Below are 16,438 nucleotides of genomic sequence, written 5' to 3' on the forward strand. Positions count from 1 at the left end.
CCATTTGGAGGATATTTTGGAGGCCATTGCTCCTGCCTAAACCAGCTGGTTAGAAATGATGTCAGTGATCCTCTCCTGGACCACAGTGGCCTTCTCCACACCCCACCCTCAAACTCTTGCTTTCTCAAGTCAGAGAAAGACTGAGCTTTCAAACCACTGGATGGAGGTTGGTTATATAAGCTAAGAGTGGATATTTTAAATTCGAAGACTATATTGGGAATAATGAATATTTTTATGTGGGGGAGCTATGTTTAGTCTCCTTGTGCATGGTATTTTGTTTGTTTATATTTTTGGTGGGGAGGATTTCTGGTTATCAGTCACTGCTTATAGACCTGTAAGGTAAAGCTTCAAGATTTACTCATCAAATTGTTATGAATCTGATGGGGATCCCTGATTCAGCAGGATTTCCAGAGGATCCTTTTTTTTAAGCTTTGGAGTTCTTTAAAATATATAAAAATTCTTATGCTACCTAAGATTAGGGGGCACAGAAAAAAATGACCTCTTTTGTGAACCTCAAGAATGGAATGGAAAATATTCACATCTCAATAGCTCTTGGAATTGACCTTCCTCCTATGGAATTTGATGATAGTCAAAATTGGAACATTTCTCATAATGAGGCTAGGTTGTAGGAAGTACCCGAAATAAATATAATTTATCTTTTTAAGTTGCATCGTAGAACATTATAGCTGAAACAGACCTTGTTCAGCAACTTTATATGTGACACACAAGAACACTAAGATACAGGGAAGCCAAGTGAATTCCCAAGGTCACAGAACTATAAGAGCAGAGTCTAGAATAGAACTCAAGGCTCTTAAACTCTGGGGCAGGCTTTTTTCTCTGCCCCACATCTCTAGGAGCTAAAGACAACACGGAGCAAAAGAGAGACAGCCTTGGCCCTCACAACACTGCCTACACCACATAATCAATCCCACCTCAACAGAGAGACTAAAAATACACACACCAGCTTTTCCCACCAACTTTTCTATGAAACACTGGTTCCATGGTGTATCAATAGATGTCATATGAAAGGGTCAGCTTTATGCTCTAAACTCATAGTGGTCCTGATATGGATAATCTCTTTGGATCAATCAGATAGTTCTTTTTGTCTGATATAATGTGGCTAGTTGTTCTAAAGTCATAATTTAATTACAGTTTCTCAGCTTTAGTTGAATGGTGTAAACACTGACTAAGGAGAAGCATGTACCCTTCTTTATGAAAATTATGCTTTGCTGAACCTTAATCACTGACCTCTAGCCATCATCTTGCATTTCCTAGTCAAGGAAGACAATTACCCTCATAAATCTGAATGTTTAAGCCTAGAATGGTAAGCTACATTAAACTGGTTTCACTAGGCTCTATCCATCTCTTCTGGGGGGTAAAAAAAATGTTTTCTTGATTTCAAATGCAGTGTTAGGAGAGGAGTAATACTATTAGAGAGAAAAAAAGTAAGTCCATTTGAGAGTCTTTCAAAAGCAGCAACTTTTAAAAACAACGCAGAGTGGTTCAAACATACTAGAGTAGACTTTATCTGTTTAAGATTCACAGCAGCATCCTTCTTGTGACAAATGACGTCCTCGTGTTAACAATTAAAATTTATCATCAGGGAGTACCTTCAATGCTAGAGTAATGGTGCCCAAGTGCATGATATGATGTTCTAAAGGCAGCCCAAATATAGGATCCAAGGGCTTATTTTATAAAATAAATTAGACAGCCATTTAAGCTGTCATATAAAATGTTTTGAAAAAAAGAAAGAAACACACTCTGGTTTTAAGGACAGTATAATCTTAAAATTGGCGTGCATAATTATGGAAAATATTCCATTTGTTTTCACCTTGACGGTAGAATTGGTTCAATGTTATTACTTAGCCAGGGAGAGAACTTTTCGAACATACTTCACTCACCAGAACTTCATCAGCCTATCAAGAGCTTTTCATAGGAGAAGAGAATGTCTGATTTGAACCATTTTATGTTGCTTAATCCATGGATCACCTTAGCTTGGGATCTTGAAAATTCTTTCCTCAAGCATGATGATAAGGGCCTGTTCAAAGTTACTTTGACTTCATTATAATTAAAGTAATTACTCTAATTCTCTTTGTTAGAATGTTTCTTCCTCATTTTGATTTAAGTCTTGCTGAAGGAACTGTTGCAGATGGCCGCAGGCTCTCCAGATACGAAATGTCTGTATCAGGGCACACGGCGATGTGCCAGGAGTTGTGCTTCTGATGAAACTTTGCCAGCAGATTAGCCCACCTCAGACAGAAGTGGAGAGAAGGCATCTGCAGTCTGTGGCACTGGAGGCTCTGCCTCGGAGCCTGTGGAGTGCACTGCACAAAGTGGGAAGAAGCCCTAAGACTGAGATAAAACTCAATTAAAACTGCTCCTTGTTATAAAATGTATTTCCTGCTCCCCAAAATATCATCTTTCTACCATAATGCATTGATTACATCTAGTTTATTTATTCAAGATGTTAGATATCTGTAACAACATTTTTTCTTATTGCTAGACATAATTTTATAGTTATTTCAAGGAAGAGAAAACATTTTCAAGGAGCTAGATAATTAAACACAATCCAAAAAAGAGTGATAATTTTTTTTTGGTGCCAGGCACTTTCCCATGCATTATCTCATTTAAGTCCTCCTAACTATGCAAAGAAGGTTTTCTTATACTCACTTTTGCAGCTAAAGAGATCAAGTCTAAGGGAGATCAGGAGCGTGTGCAAGGACACACCAGTACTAAATGGTGTGGCCTAAATGTGAATCTAGCCAGTATTCTTTCTGCTACACCACTTAATGCTTATTTTTCTATAATGGTGGCCCTTAAAAGAAATGCACAACTGTTCTACTATAGTAGATGAGGAGAAAGGACTGTCCCAGATTGCTCAGGATGAAGAGGTTTCCTCAGGTGAGGGAATTTGGTGCTAAAACCAAGAGAGTCCCAGGAAAACAGGACAGTTAGTCACATTTAAAACTCAAAAGTGCTCAATGGGAGGGGTCCATTTTCATAAATTATATTAATAATCTTTAAACACTCCAGAATAGTAGAATTCACCATTTATTTCTTAGTCTACTGGTAAGTAGCAGTTTTCCCAGGAAGCTGACTCCAGGAAGTTCTCCTGGCTTTCAGGGTCTCTTCTCTTTCCGATCCTTACCAGGAGTGGGAATTTGCCATAGGAAAAGTGACACCTTTAGAGTACAGCTGACCCTTGAATGGCATGCTTTTGAAATGCACAGGCCCACTTAGACATAGAGTTTTTTCTTTGATAAATATGGTACAGTACTGTAAGTGTATTTTCTCCTCTTGAGTTTCTTGACACTTTCTTTTCTCTAGCTTACTTTATTGTAAGAATACAGGCACCTGGATAGGGGCGCCTGGATGTCTCAGTCGATTAAGCATCTGCCTTAGGCTCAGATCATGATCCCAGGATCCTGAGATCAAGTCCCACATTGGGCTCTCTTGCAGTGGGAAGTCTGCTTTTCCTTTTCCTTCTTCCTGCTGCCCCCTCTGCTTGTACTCTCTCCCTCCCTCTCTCTGTCAAATAAATAAATAAAATCTTTAATTAAAAAAAAGCAGTAGATTATATATATATATATATGTATATATATATATAACATACAAAATATGTGTTAAGTGTTTGTATTATTGGTAATATTTCTGGTAAATGTTAGGCTATTAGTAGTTAAATCTTTGGGGAGTCAAAATTTCAATGCAGATTTTTGACTACATAGGGATCAGCACCCCTAAGCCCTGCATTGTTCAAGGGGCACCTGTAAATACAGAATCTGCCAAGGTGACCAAAAAGGAATGAATGAAGAACCCTTTCCCCAAGCCTAGCGCAGATTCTTTTATGTGAAGGCATTTCCTAGAGAATGCTCAGTGCTCCTAGATGAACACTGAGAATCTGGTTTCTACAGTTTTAGATTATTCCAGCTAATCTGGGAATCCAAGGCCACTCTATGATGTGTGCCCCCTTCCTAGAATTATGCTGGAGAGAGCACCCTTCCCATCTGGGATCTCTTGTGCCCCAGAACTACATGCCTGCCACACTCCCAGGTGCTGACCTGTACAAGAGCTGGAGACTGCGAAGGTACAAGCCCACAGGGGCTGCTAACTTCCACACTCATTCCCTGGCTTCATACTTCCTAGGGCCTAATTATAGGAAATAGCAGGGTAGAGCACTTATTAAGAATTGGACAAACCCAAACCAACCAAAATTGATTTTAAAACAAATAGACATTTTTATGAAAACAAAATGTTAATATAATGGTGAATTACATATATTTTCACTCTTACATTACTTACTGTAGAGAAGTTGAAAATTTCAGCCCATAATCCCTTTCACTCTCATTTTCTAAGCAAGTACATATTTTGCCCATAGTCAAAATAAAGAGTCTCGACTAATTCTGTTATAGCTTCCCTCCCTGTGTAGCAGAGGGTGGAAATTCAGACTGACTCTGTTTGTTCTACACCATGTTCACCAAGCTGTTGGAAAGCATCCTGCGGCAAATATAACACGTACATGTATTAGCATATATTCCTAGACATATATATAGACAGAAGACATGGGGCTTTGTAGAGAGAGTGCAATCTAGAAGCGACTGGTCCCTTTTTTCAGTTAAGGAAGATTTCTGGTTGGGCAGACGTCGGCAACCTTTTTATACCAGAATATATCTGGAGTGCAGATAAACAGACTTTACTAAATTTCAGTTGGCAAATGACTGGACTTCTGTAAAAACATCGGAATAGAATAGACAAAGGAAGTTCAATTTGCTGGTGCCAGATTCTCATTAAGAACATTTTAATGAAGCTGCGTTTGTGTTTTTGGTTCCTAGGGGAAAATAAGCTGGTAGGGGACCTTCTGGTCTTAGGAGGAGCCACATTATACGGTATCTCTAACGTCTGGGAAGAATACATCATCCGAACCCTGAGTCGAGTGGAATTTCTGGGAATGATTGGACTCTTCGGGGCTTTCTTCAGCGGAATTCAATTGTGAGTAAAAAAATAAGAAGAAATTCAGACAATAGAGACTCTTAGGGCTTATTTTAATTATTCTCATTAGGGTAAGGTTGGTCGCTTTACTTTATAAAAACCAAGGCTGGAAACGTTTCACTAACTTCCTACATGAAATCTGAAAACTCAGTATCTTTCTTGCTTAAGCATCTTCAAAACTAAAGAAGTTTATGATCAATTATTAGAAAACCGCTTAGTGGACTTTGTACACAATTTACAAAAACAACAACAACAACAAAACAACAACAACAACAACAACAGTAGAAGTACATTGATCCTCCTAAACCAGCCGTGGTTTTACTTAGAGAAGTAGAATACCTAAGTGTAAATGCCATGATTTAATACACTTCCAAAAAGGGACATCTGTTCACTAGTGACAACAACTACTAAGAAGCTTACAGTATAAGTTTGTCCTTTCATAAATTTATTCTTCTATTGCCCATGGATTTGCCTGAAGGAACCATATTTTCAATTCATCTCTTAGAAGTTTGGTGTTCCTATTTTCCTTGAACAGTTGAAGATAAAACACAGACACTCACCAAGCATCAGAAAGTCCAAAACACCAATTTTGTAATGGTCCTGCATTGGAGCGTAGAAGTCATCACTGACTAGTGCCTCAGAATTGTTGTAAGAATAAGTGTCAAACAAACCATACTTTTCCATCGATAAAGACCATATGTTTTAAACATTTCATGTAAGGGATGAAGAATGATAGTACAGCCTCCAGTCTAATTTCACCAAATCCTTTTCTACAAAGCAAATAATTCTAATTTCACCAAATCCCTGTCTATAAGGCAAGTACTTTGTAATTGTTTTAGTTCAGTATCTGATTATTTATGGAAGATATTTTGGCATCACCTTAAATAGTTTTTACCAATAGGCTGTTTCCAAGAATCCTCCAAATTTTGGTATCTGGAGATAGAAGTAAAACTCCATGGCAAACAAGGCACAGAGATGGGGAGAGTCTCTGAGAAGGATTTATTTTTGATTCATTTTGAAAGTGGGATGGCATTTCAAAGCTCCTAAATTTGGTGCTTCAACTTTGTGAGAGGAAAAGAAATTGCCTAGTTCAACTATTCATAACCAGCATTCTGTAGATAGATGGCTCATTTTATGGATTATTATTCTTGAATCCAAAGAGTAGAATCAGATCCGGCACTCATTTGCCTCAGTTACAGTCCATTCAAGCTAACTGAGCCCTTTAGGACCACTGCTGCCAAAATAATGGAAGTGGCACATGGTTGTCTTTGGCAACAGAGTACATTGAGGGTGGAGCGGTGCCAGCTTCACCTCCTGGTCCTCTTCCAGAGCAGTGGTTCTCAAAATGAGCTTCTCTGACCAGCAGCACTGATACCACATGAGAACTTAGCAGAGATACACATCTCGGGGCCCCAGCCACATCTACTGAATGCGGATCTCTAGGGATGGGGCTCAAGAAATTGTTTCAATGTGCTCTCCAGATGGAGTATCTTTGAATTAGAACCACTGCCCTTGAGAATCCTCAATCAGAAAACTGACTCCAAACACAAAGCAAAACAAATTTCTGCGAGCACAGATATTTTCCTCACCTTACCATTGACTTTTTGGACTTCATCTAAGCAAGAAGAAATCAAGGTGGCAGGTGGACTGTTTGGTGAAAAGGCCAGTGGAAGGATTGGGCACCACCGTATGCCCACTGACCACACCTTCAGGGGGATTCTCAGACTGAAAATTAGACTTCCCTATCCTTGGCCCAAAGTTATTTTTGAAATTCAGTTGGTTGTTTCATGACTTCTATAAATCTGGTAAATGAAAAAAGAAAAGAGAAAAGAAGTAGGACACATTATAATCTTGCTCATGAGGTCCACTTTCTTTGAATTTGCAGAGCGATCATGGAGCACAAGGAGCTGCTAAAGGTGCCCTGGGATTGGCAGATCGGTAAGGGGTTTGCTTTTCTAAAAATGCTGTGTTTCGTAAACCTGAAGGATGTGTTTGAAGGGCGACGTGGGCGGGAGTGGGCCACGAACCATGAAAGCGTCCAGAATGCAGGGGACAAAGGAAAATGAAATCCCTGGTCATTTTAGGAATTCTTGTACCCGGTGAGAGACTAAACTGTGTGATTCATAATGTTTCCTAATTGAGCTTCTGCCCATTATCATCATCAGGATGCCATTAGTGTAGACACAGAAGTATGTTATTAGGTTAAAAGACCAACAAGAAGGAAAAAATGCCCAGAGGCAGTGGTAAGGCATAAATGACAGCTATTTTCTCTAGCCAAGAAACACAGAACTGATGGGATCATTAAAAAGTGGCACTTTAGTGGGGGGAGGGGGGAGGAATGAACAAAAAGGCATACAAGAAAACAATGTAATGGGCATTTTGAGCCGATAAAAACCTTTTCAGAAGGGAGCATAAGAAATGGTTAAATGATCTCCAAGTGGACTTGGTGAAAAATACCAGACACGCTTCGAGCTAGTTAACAGTCATCCAGGGTATCTCACATTCCACCTGTTTCGAAAATCACTTTTCTCTAAAAGAAATATTTATTTTATTTTTTAAATTTATTTTATTTTCTATTTTTTAAATAGAGCTTATATATATATAAGCTTATATATATATTATATATATATATATTCACCTTTTACAGAATTAAATTCAAAACAATTCAACAGAAAGCTTTAATAGGTCTCTCCTAAAGTCATATTTACTTGTTCTCAAGGGTTTTCAAAATTTTTGAAAAGGCAAAAATACTACTTTCAAAAATGGACTGTTTTTTAAATCATAGCTGTGATTAACCTAAGAAATACCATTCATTGGTAAAAGCATTAGAATCATTGTAGGCTGCCTCTGTCTTTTTTTTATCCATTTGTTTTTATTGAAGTTCGATTTGCCAGCATAAAAATAAAATTAAAACAAGGATTTAAGGGATCCCTGGGTGACGCAGCGGTTTAGCGCCTGCCTTTGGCCCAGGGCGCGATCCTGGAGACCCGGGATCGAATCCCACATCGGGCTCCCGGTGCATGGAGCCTGCTTCTCCCTCTGCCTATGTCTCTGCCTCTCTCTCTCTCTCTCTCTCTGTATGACTATCATAAATAAATAAAAATTAAAAAAAAAAAAAAAGGATTTAAGGTCTGAGATATTGCTATAGTGATCTCACAGCAAGCCCCAGAAGGAAATGGCATTTAAAACCCTCTGCCTCGCTGTCCCTTCAGTGTCCAGACCAAGTTGCACGGGGGGCCAGCGGTGAGCGCAGTGCTCGGCTCCTAAGGGTGCTTGGAAAATGTGTGCACCCGGACTGCAAATGCGAGGTGAAGCCAGATGGCCCACACCAAAGCTGGCTGCCCCAGCCACCTCCTGCTTCTGTGAGTTTTGATGAGATTGACAGCTTTGGTCAAATTTTGCCTCCACCAGCAAGAACAACAATGATATAGCTTCGCTGCACCACTTTACCTACCCCCCAGGCCCAGAAGCATCCAAGGCCAGCTCACCACTGCTGACACAGTTCCCTCTGGTGGCCCCCCAGAGCTACAGGATTATGCAGGACTCCCCCTGGGGGTAATCGCAAGTGACTTCAAGGGCTGACCAGCTCTTGTGTCTGTCACAGAATCCTGCCATTTATTTCCTATTGAGTCTTGCTATCAAATGTTACAATTAGATGAAAAAATCACCAGAAGGGGGAGGGGGGTGCAGGGAGGAGTGGCGGGGGGAGGAGGAAAGGAAACCAGCTTCAGGTTACAGATGTGTTTACCTTTGTGACTCAGAGCCAGGAAACCAAATGTGACCCGTGCTTGGTAACACTTCACACGCAGTGGTGTAAATTTGTTTTATGCTAATAGTCACAGCAATGATAAAAAAAATATTAATAATAATATGTCCTGTAATTATGTGGATGTCACAAGCATGTCCACCGAGGTTCTTTTATAATCCAGTGTTAGTTAAATGTGGCGTCAGTAGGTGGTTTTACTCTTAACTCGCCTGTTGCCATTAAAATGTCAATCCCCTGTAGTCCAAGGTGATGAAAGGCGGCATAAAAGGACTACATTATAGAGCCATCATTTTCATTCCTGGTTGGAAAAGAGGCTAAAATGGGCAAAAAAAGGGAACCAGATATTCATCCTTTTCTTTCCAAAGCATCAGTAGGGTTGTGTTTGAGGTTGTTTTTTGTTTTTTGTTTTTTTTAACACAAGGGCTACCTCTATCCCCATTACCTCATCCTGACCAACTACATGGTGTCGTCGTTTAGCTCAGTTCTGTGTACATAACATTGAGTGAATAAATGTTTACTAAATGAGTGAATGAGTGAATGACAAGCAAGGGAGATGGGGCCTGTTTTGCCCTCTGTCATCTTTCAAAGTAGAGATAACAGGGAAGGGATGGGGCAATGGCAGGAGGTCTAGGCTTGACATTGCTCTTTCTGGAGAACCAAGAGATGGCCTACTAGCTCCGGGGACTCGAGAGGCAAGGAGCTATCAGGCTGGGGGGTCAGCCTCCTCTCAAAGCATCCTTGCACTCCTTAGGAAATCACCCAAGAGTGCCGAGTTCTGATTGCAGGGTCTGCTGGAAAGCTCACAGCATCTTAGTTAGGAGACCAAAATCCAAGACTGTCTTCATCTCTCACCATCTGTCAAAGCATTTCTCTCTCCCTCCCCTGTCCCCACATCAGCAATCCCCCTCATACGGTCTCTTGGACAGCTCATATGGTTGACATTTTATCAAAGTAAGAAGATATTTTTTTCCTATGGAGCAAGGGCATAATAAATGTATTTTATATTTTCTGCACTTGGAAGGCATTTTCTTTTTTAAACAGACTCCGTTATTTCCTAGAACATTTGCAAGATCCAGAGAGTAATTCAAAGCAAGAAGACCACTGGTATTGCTGGGTGTTTTCTTTCTTTATTTTACCCTACCCAACGGAGAGCATGGGTCTGGTTATATAATCATTAAATTTGGGGAAAATGTACAACCTAAAGGCGCTCAAATGTCCTGGGGAGCAGGTGTGTTCAAATAACTCTCAGAAATCTAATAAATGGCTTCAACCTTCCCTTTATCCCATTTGCCATATTGTGTTAAAGGACATGTGAACAAATACAAACTGATATGAGAACCAAAACTGATGTGAGAACCAAACTGATGTGAGAACCAAACATCAAAGGAAAGAAAAAGTGTGCTGTGTGTCAGGGAGCACAGGTTCATGGTATGCAGGGGGTTTCTCCTCTGCTTTTGTGGGTGATGATCGTTTTGGTTTTGGTTTGGGTTTCCTCTTGGAGGCCAAAACAAGAGATCTGGCTTTTCCCTGAAGATGGAGTAATGGGACGATGGAGCAGGGAGGAACTTAAAGATAACTAAGAATGCACCCTTTTTACTGAGGCTGAATCAGAGGCCTGGGAGGTGAGGCCACGGGAGGAAGCACATGGTGGCCTGCAAGGGTGGGGGCAGCGGGTATGGACGTGCCCTCTCAGAGTGAGTCCCCCTTGGCAGACTTAGCCTGATGCATATGTGCTAAGAAACCTTCTTTAAGAATTAAAAATGTTGGGCAGCCCCGGTGGCTCAACGGTTTAGTGCCGCCTTCAGCCCAGGGTGTGATCCTGGAGACCCAGGATCAAGTCCCATGTCAGGCTCCCTGCACAAAGCCTGCTTCTCCCTCTGCCTGTGTCTCTGCCTCTATCTCTCTCTCTCTATGTCTCTCATGAATAAATAAATAAAATATTTTTTAAAAAAATTAAAAACGTTTTAAAAATCTGGTATATTCAAAGGAAAGTGAAAGACAAAACACTGGAGCCCAAAGGAATGAGATAAAACCTATTCAGCACACACGGACACATACTACACATACACGTGTGTATCGTGTCTATCATACCTGAAGGTACATCATATATCATGTGTTTATCATATATGTACTATATATAAGATGACACGCTCATTAGAATCATGTTGGATGCTCCATCAAAGCCCCATTTCTCTTCATAATAATTAAACAATATAGATATAGAATAATTAAACAGTAATTCTGAGCACACCTGAGATGTGCTCAGAATTTAAAGTCCAACAGCGTGTGTCCTGAGGGCAAGTTACCCTCTGTGCGCTGGTGTTTCCTGTTTATTCACAGATCTATCTGTTTCTTACCCTTCCTCTGCTCTGCATTGCACAGGCTGACTCATGCAACTACACGTCCCAGGCTGTCCTTTAAGTGGCTTCCTGCTAGATTTGGCCAACGGGAGACAGGAGGGGGTTGGAGGGTGGGAAGAAGAAAGAAACCAGGGTGTGTCCCCTGTTTCTCTCTGTTTTGGAGTCAGGTCTCTAGAAATGGCTGAGTGCCCTCTGTGATTGTACCTTTCTGGGCTTTCCTGCCTTCTGACTCCTGGTAACAAGGTCTCCTCCCTGGATCTCTGTGGCTCCGGGAGTGTGAGGACGTCACTGCTGTTGCTAATCTCCAAGGCGCCTCATCATCCCATTTTCCCCTGTCACCCACTCAAGCACCTTTTAAATTAAATTTACCCAAATTAAATTAAATTTGCCCCAAATTAAATTTCCTGTATTAAACCTGTGGTGTGGTTGGGGTTTCTTAACTGATATACTCATTAGCCTCTTTCCTTCTCTGTATAAAGGGGGGTAATAATAGTAGTGGTGTTCTGCTGTTGTAGATATTAATTAATGTATGTAAAGTACATGGCATGTGACAAGCACACAATCAGTCTTAACCAATAGTATTCTTTCCAATTTCTTTTTTTTTTTTTAAGATTTTATTTATTTATTCATGAGAGACACAGAGAGAGAGAGAAGCAGAGACACAGGCCGAGGAAGAAGCAGGATCCCCACAAGGAGCCTGATGCAGGACTTAATCCCGGATCCTGGGATCACGCCCTGGGCCAAAGGCAGACGCTCAACCACTGAGCCACCCAGGGGTCCCTCTAATTTCTTTAACTTAAGTCTCTTTAGGGCATGAGGACACAAGCTACCAAATGCTTCTGTCTTTTGTGAGGGAGAAAACATTGCAAATAAGAAATGCCTATACACATGCCTTGTCTATCAATGAGATTGTGGCAGCCGTAGTATAGTTGTCAGTCAAAAAAAATTATTCAGTTAATTTGTTTGATCACACTGATTGTTTGAAAACCCTGCACGGACAGCACAATGGGTCTTCAGATGTGTTGTGAACAGCCATTGACAAGCTAATGTCCACCTACAGACGGCACATCAGCAAATTGCAGCCATTCTCATTCCCACTTCAATGGAATCATAAGTTCATCTGGCGGACCATGCGTTGCTGACCAAACAGGATGTTCACACACAAAAACATTGGTTGACCTAAAAAAGTGATGAACTCTGATGGTGTAGATCTTCCATTCCCGCCTCTCTAATTTCTGCAGTTTTTAGAGATAGGTTTAGAGTGTTTAAGCTTGAAGCACACCTGATGTAACCTGACGAATAGAGCAAAACTCCACTGTGTGTCTGTTTCCCTACTCTCCGTGGCTCACCAAGGGTACAGTTACCTCTTCTCGGAGCCTGCTAATTATATATCCAGCTCCCTCCTGGACAGATCTGGGGCATGAGCATCTAAAACTAACATGTTCAAAATGGAGCTTTTTTATTTCCCCTGAAAATCTGTCCTCTCTTCAATTCTCTCCATCTCGGTAAAGGGGCCATAATTCTAAATTAACCAGAAAGTCATGGGTTCTCACAAGAACCCATGGTATCCTTGAGGGCCCCTTTCTCCAGTCTGCTACCAGGGCTTGCTGCATCTCCACAGACCCAGCCACTGTCCTTCATCTCCCCTGCCATCCTGAGCAAAGCCGCCAGCATCTCTTGCCTGGACTAGGCCACTGCACCTCTCCTGGACTGCCATGCTTTCTCCTGCCAGCCCCACCTCCACACACACAGCAGCCAGAGCCATCTTTTAAAGATGTGCATCAGGTGTGAGCCACCTGCTACCAGCTCCTCAATGGCTTCCTGTTACCACCAGAATAAGATGTCCATTTCCTTCCTAGACTACAAGGCCCTGCAAAATCCATCTTCTGCCTAATTTTCCACCATCATCCCTTCCCACTGCCCCATTCTGTTCATTCTGCACAGATGTCTTGGCCCCTGGCAGCTCCTGGAACACCTCAGGCCCTGTCATCAGGGTTTTTCACTTGCAGATCTCCCTGCCTAAAATGTCCTTGCCCTGGCTCCTCCCTGGCCATCTCCTCTCAGTCCTCTTACACAAGGAAGCCTTAGCTAGTCACCCTTCCTGAAGCAAGCCCTCTACCATTCCCGAAAGGGAACCCTTTTTTCCTTTCTTTGCACTAAAGCAACTCTAAGTTTTTCCTCTATTCTGTTTTCCATTGCTTTGCTAGCCGAGGGTAGAGTAGTACCGAGTGACTACGTGGTTGAATAATTGAGTGAATATTAAACAACAGATCCCACATGTAAGACAGGCAAGATGATGGAAGGGTTTGAATCTGGAGCTTCCTGGCTCAATCATATTTAATCTAAATCAGTGATGCTATCAAAAAAAGTAAATAAAAAAGGCTCTGGTGCCTTGACTATGTTGTGACCTAGTTTGATTATTTTTAGTGGAATTTTAGTAGATTAGCATAAGGAGATAGCTTGTTCCTTAGTCTTTTAATCCCAGATTTTTTGATGGAATACTGAATTAATTTTATGTCTCTTCCTGTATTGATCCTAAATTATTTAGTATTGTACTTTTAGTAACTTGGTTAAAAGGAAAACGAATTATCAGTAGTATAAAACCCAATTACGAGAAAATTGACTGCTTTGAGGGAATTAAAACTTCTGATGGAGAGTCAAAAGCCATCTGATATCACTGTGACGGAATATCCATAAGAGGACTTGTATTTTACCGAATAAGGAAAGTAGTTCTGGTTTCCTCTTAGGGCATCTCCACCACACTAGAGGGGGCTGTTGTACTGAATTTGCTTACTTAATGTTCAAAATAATCTTTTTCTATAGATTTGACGAGGCTGTCCTTAAATTGAGAATCAGAAATGTATAGAATGATGATTTATGCCCTCATATACTTCTCATATGGGGCAACCAAATTTCCCTTCAGAGGGTCACTAGTCTTCATAGGCAAAGGGACTAGGTGTCCAGTACCTACCAAATCCTCCCAAATTCGCAAGAGTCAGACAAAGCAATCATCCCACAGCCTACACTGGACACTTTTAATCAAGGATTCCTTTGGAAAAGTTGGATACTTTTATTATATTAAAACGCCCAAAGATCCACTGAATTACATTACTTATGTTTGTTCTATGCTTTATTGTGTCGAGGTAGAGAATGAACATTATTTTTGTACATTTGTAGTCTATCACCACCTAGTAAAAAGGTGAACCAAGTTCTACATTTAGCCATAAACTCCTGCTGGGACCCAGCAAAATTGTGTATTTATGGAATTAGTATTAGCAATCGTAAATCTAGCTATAATGAGAGAGAATTTTAGAGGATGGGAGGCTGACCATATAACATTTGAAGGACTTGTTAAAAATCTTCTGTTTTACAAAACTTAGTTCTCTGATGGTCTATGAAGCATTTACCTAACAACTTCTAAGAGAACAGAGCCTACATGTGAGAACCCACAGTATGCTAGGGAAGGCGATGGGGACGTAGGACTCTGTTTGCTGGGGTATAGGACTAAACAGGATGCACAAATCTGGAAAAAACTCACAGGTCATCTTGCACTCAGAAAATGAAGTGGTCCGCCCAAGGTCACACAGCTAGGATTCCAGTTCTGACTGAGTCCACCCACATCTCTGTGCTGTGTAAGCGCTTCCATTTTGAGGACTACATCGTTATTCGTCACTGTGAGCAATACATGGAACCAAGTATTTTGTTCCTGCTTTGCAAACAAAAAAAAGATACAAGAAAAAAATCTTTTAAAGACATAGGGGGAAAAAAAGGGAAAGACCTAGATAGTAAAAGTATTCCTTTGGAATAGAATTAAGAAGCCTTGACCCCATATTCTGACTCTAGCCACTAAGAGGCACTCCTTCCCAGAAGAAGCAAAGTATCAGCTCTGTGGTGTGAAGCAGAAAGTTCGTTTTCCACATGAAGATTTTTACTTTTTATTTTATGGCTTAACTGTATATGACCCAATAATAAAATCAGTTAGCAAAACGAGGAAAAACTCCCTGTGCGAGTGGTAAACGCTGTGCAGTGGCCCCCTTCTTCCACACACTGTGGGTACCCAGAGCCCCGGGCAAGGCCGTCATGTCACCTCTCTTTCCTGTCCCCCCAGGACTGCTCTACGTTGGCTTTAGTGCCTGCATGTTCGGTCTCTACAGCTTCATGCCAGTCGTCATAAAGAAAACCAGCGCCACTTCGGTCAACCTCTCCTTGCTCACAGCAGATTTGTACAGCCTGTTCTGCGGATTGTTTCTCTTCCACTACAAGGTAAGTGGAGTCAATGCTCCTTTGTGAAGATGACACCTGGTGAGAAATAACACATAGAGGTGGGAATGCCCTGCTATGGAGTGCAACTCGGTGTGCCCACCCCGGGGATCTGGGTATTCACACCTCTGCTAGGACAGAGGCAACATTTTGTCACAAGAGACTAATGACTACAGGCACTTGATAGTGAAAGATAAACTACCATGGAGAGAAGGGCTTTAGGATAGTAGGAGGCACTTTTTCTGATACTGTGCACCCCAGAAGCTACTCTTTTTTCCAGCTTAAAGCTAAGAAGATTTGCACAGTTCCCAAACTCTCACCACAAAATGGATTCTACCAAAGAGAAAAGATCCAGTTCCTGCAATTTCTGTTTTGCAGACATTTTCATAGCAAGCAGGAATGGAAAATGCTAACAGACTCGGAATAATGTTTCTTTACTGAAAGCTTAGGGCTTGGAGTAAATGAATGCAGAGATCTTGTGAAACATTTGCAGTTCAGCTATCAGCCCCAAGAAAAGAAGGAAGTATGCCCACCCACGGCACACAGGACTCATCGGTTATGGCACCCTGAAGTCAGATGCTATCCTGTAAACAATGTACTCACCTCCGACATTGAACAATCCATGAGGATTGAGATAGGAGAAGAGACCCATTTCCCATCCCTTCACTAGTCCTACAAGATAAGGGTCAGGGGAGACTATGAGCAGGGTGAGAAAGGATGAGTATGAAGTATCCAAACCAGAAAAGACCAAAATAGGAGCAGGAAAAGAAGAGACAGAAGGAAGCGATATTACTCTGACCATTTTTGCCAAGGGCTTCACCGGTGATATTACAGGTAACACCACTGGCCCATGGGTGGGGCCCACTGATGTGGCCTCTTGGTGGGCAGGCTTCAACCAGGTCAAACTGGTTTTGGAAATTCCCTGAGAAATGCTGAGCTAGAAAGAGTATGTGCTTGAGAGGACCAGAGGCAAAGCAGCTGAAGTGAATAATCAGAAATACTACTGGAGGGGCGCCTGGGTGGCTCAGTGGTTGAGGGTCTGCCTTTGGCTCAGGGCATGATCCCA

The 16,438-nt window shown here is 41.4% G+C and overlaps 1 protein-coding gene across 6 annotated transcripts in view; it reads left to right on the top strand.

Annotated features, from left to right (window-relative positions):
- The window catches only part of SLC35F1 (solute carrier family 35 member F1), a 390,852-nt gene that overhangs the window by 347,779 nt on the left and 26,635 nt on the right, over positions 1-16,438 (top strand). For all 6 annotated transcript variants that reach the window (XM_072831666.1, XM_072831675.1, XM_072831682.1 and 3 more), the window contains 3 exons: positions 4,830-4,986; positions 6,872-6,924; positions 15,221-15,375. In XM_072831666.1, the coding sequence (XP_072687767.1) occupies positions 4,830-4,986; positions 6,872-6,924; positions 15,221-15,375 (365 nt within the window). The remainder of the gene's footprint in view (positions 1-4,829; positions 4,987-6,871; positions 6,925-15,220; positions 15,376-16,438) is intronic.

Source organism: Canis lupus, chromosome 1 (genome assembly GCF_048164855.1).
Source record: "Canis lupus baileyi chromosome 1, mCanLup2.hap1, whole genome shotgun sequence".
In the NCBI taxonomy this organism is placed as follows: domain Eukaryota; kingdom Metazoa; phylum Chordata; class Mammalia; order Carnivora; family Canidae; genus Canis; species Canis lupus.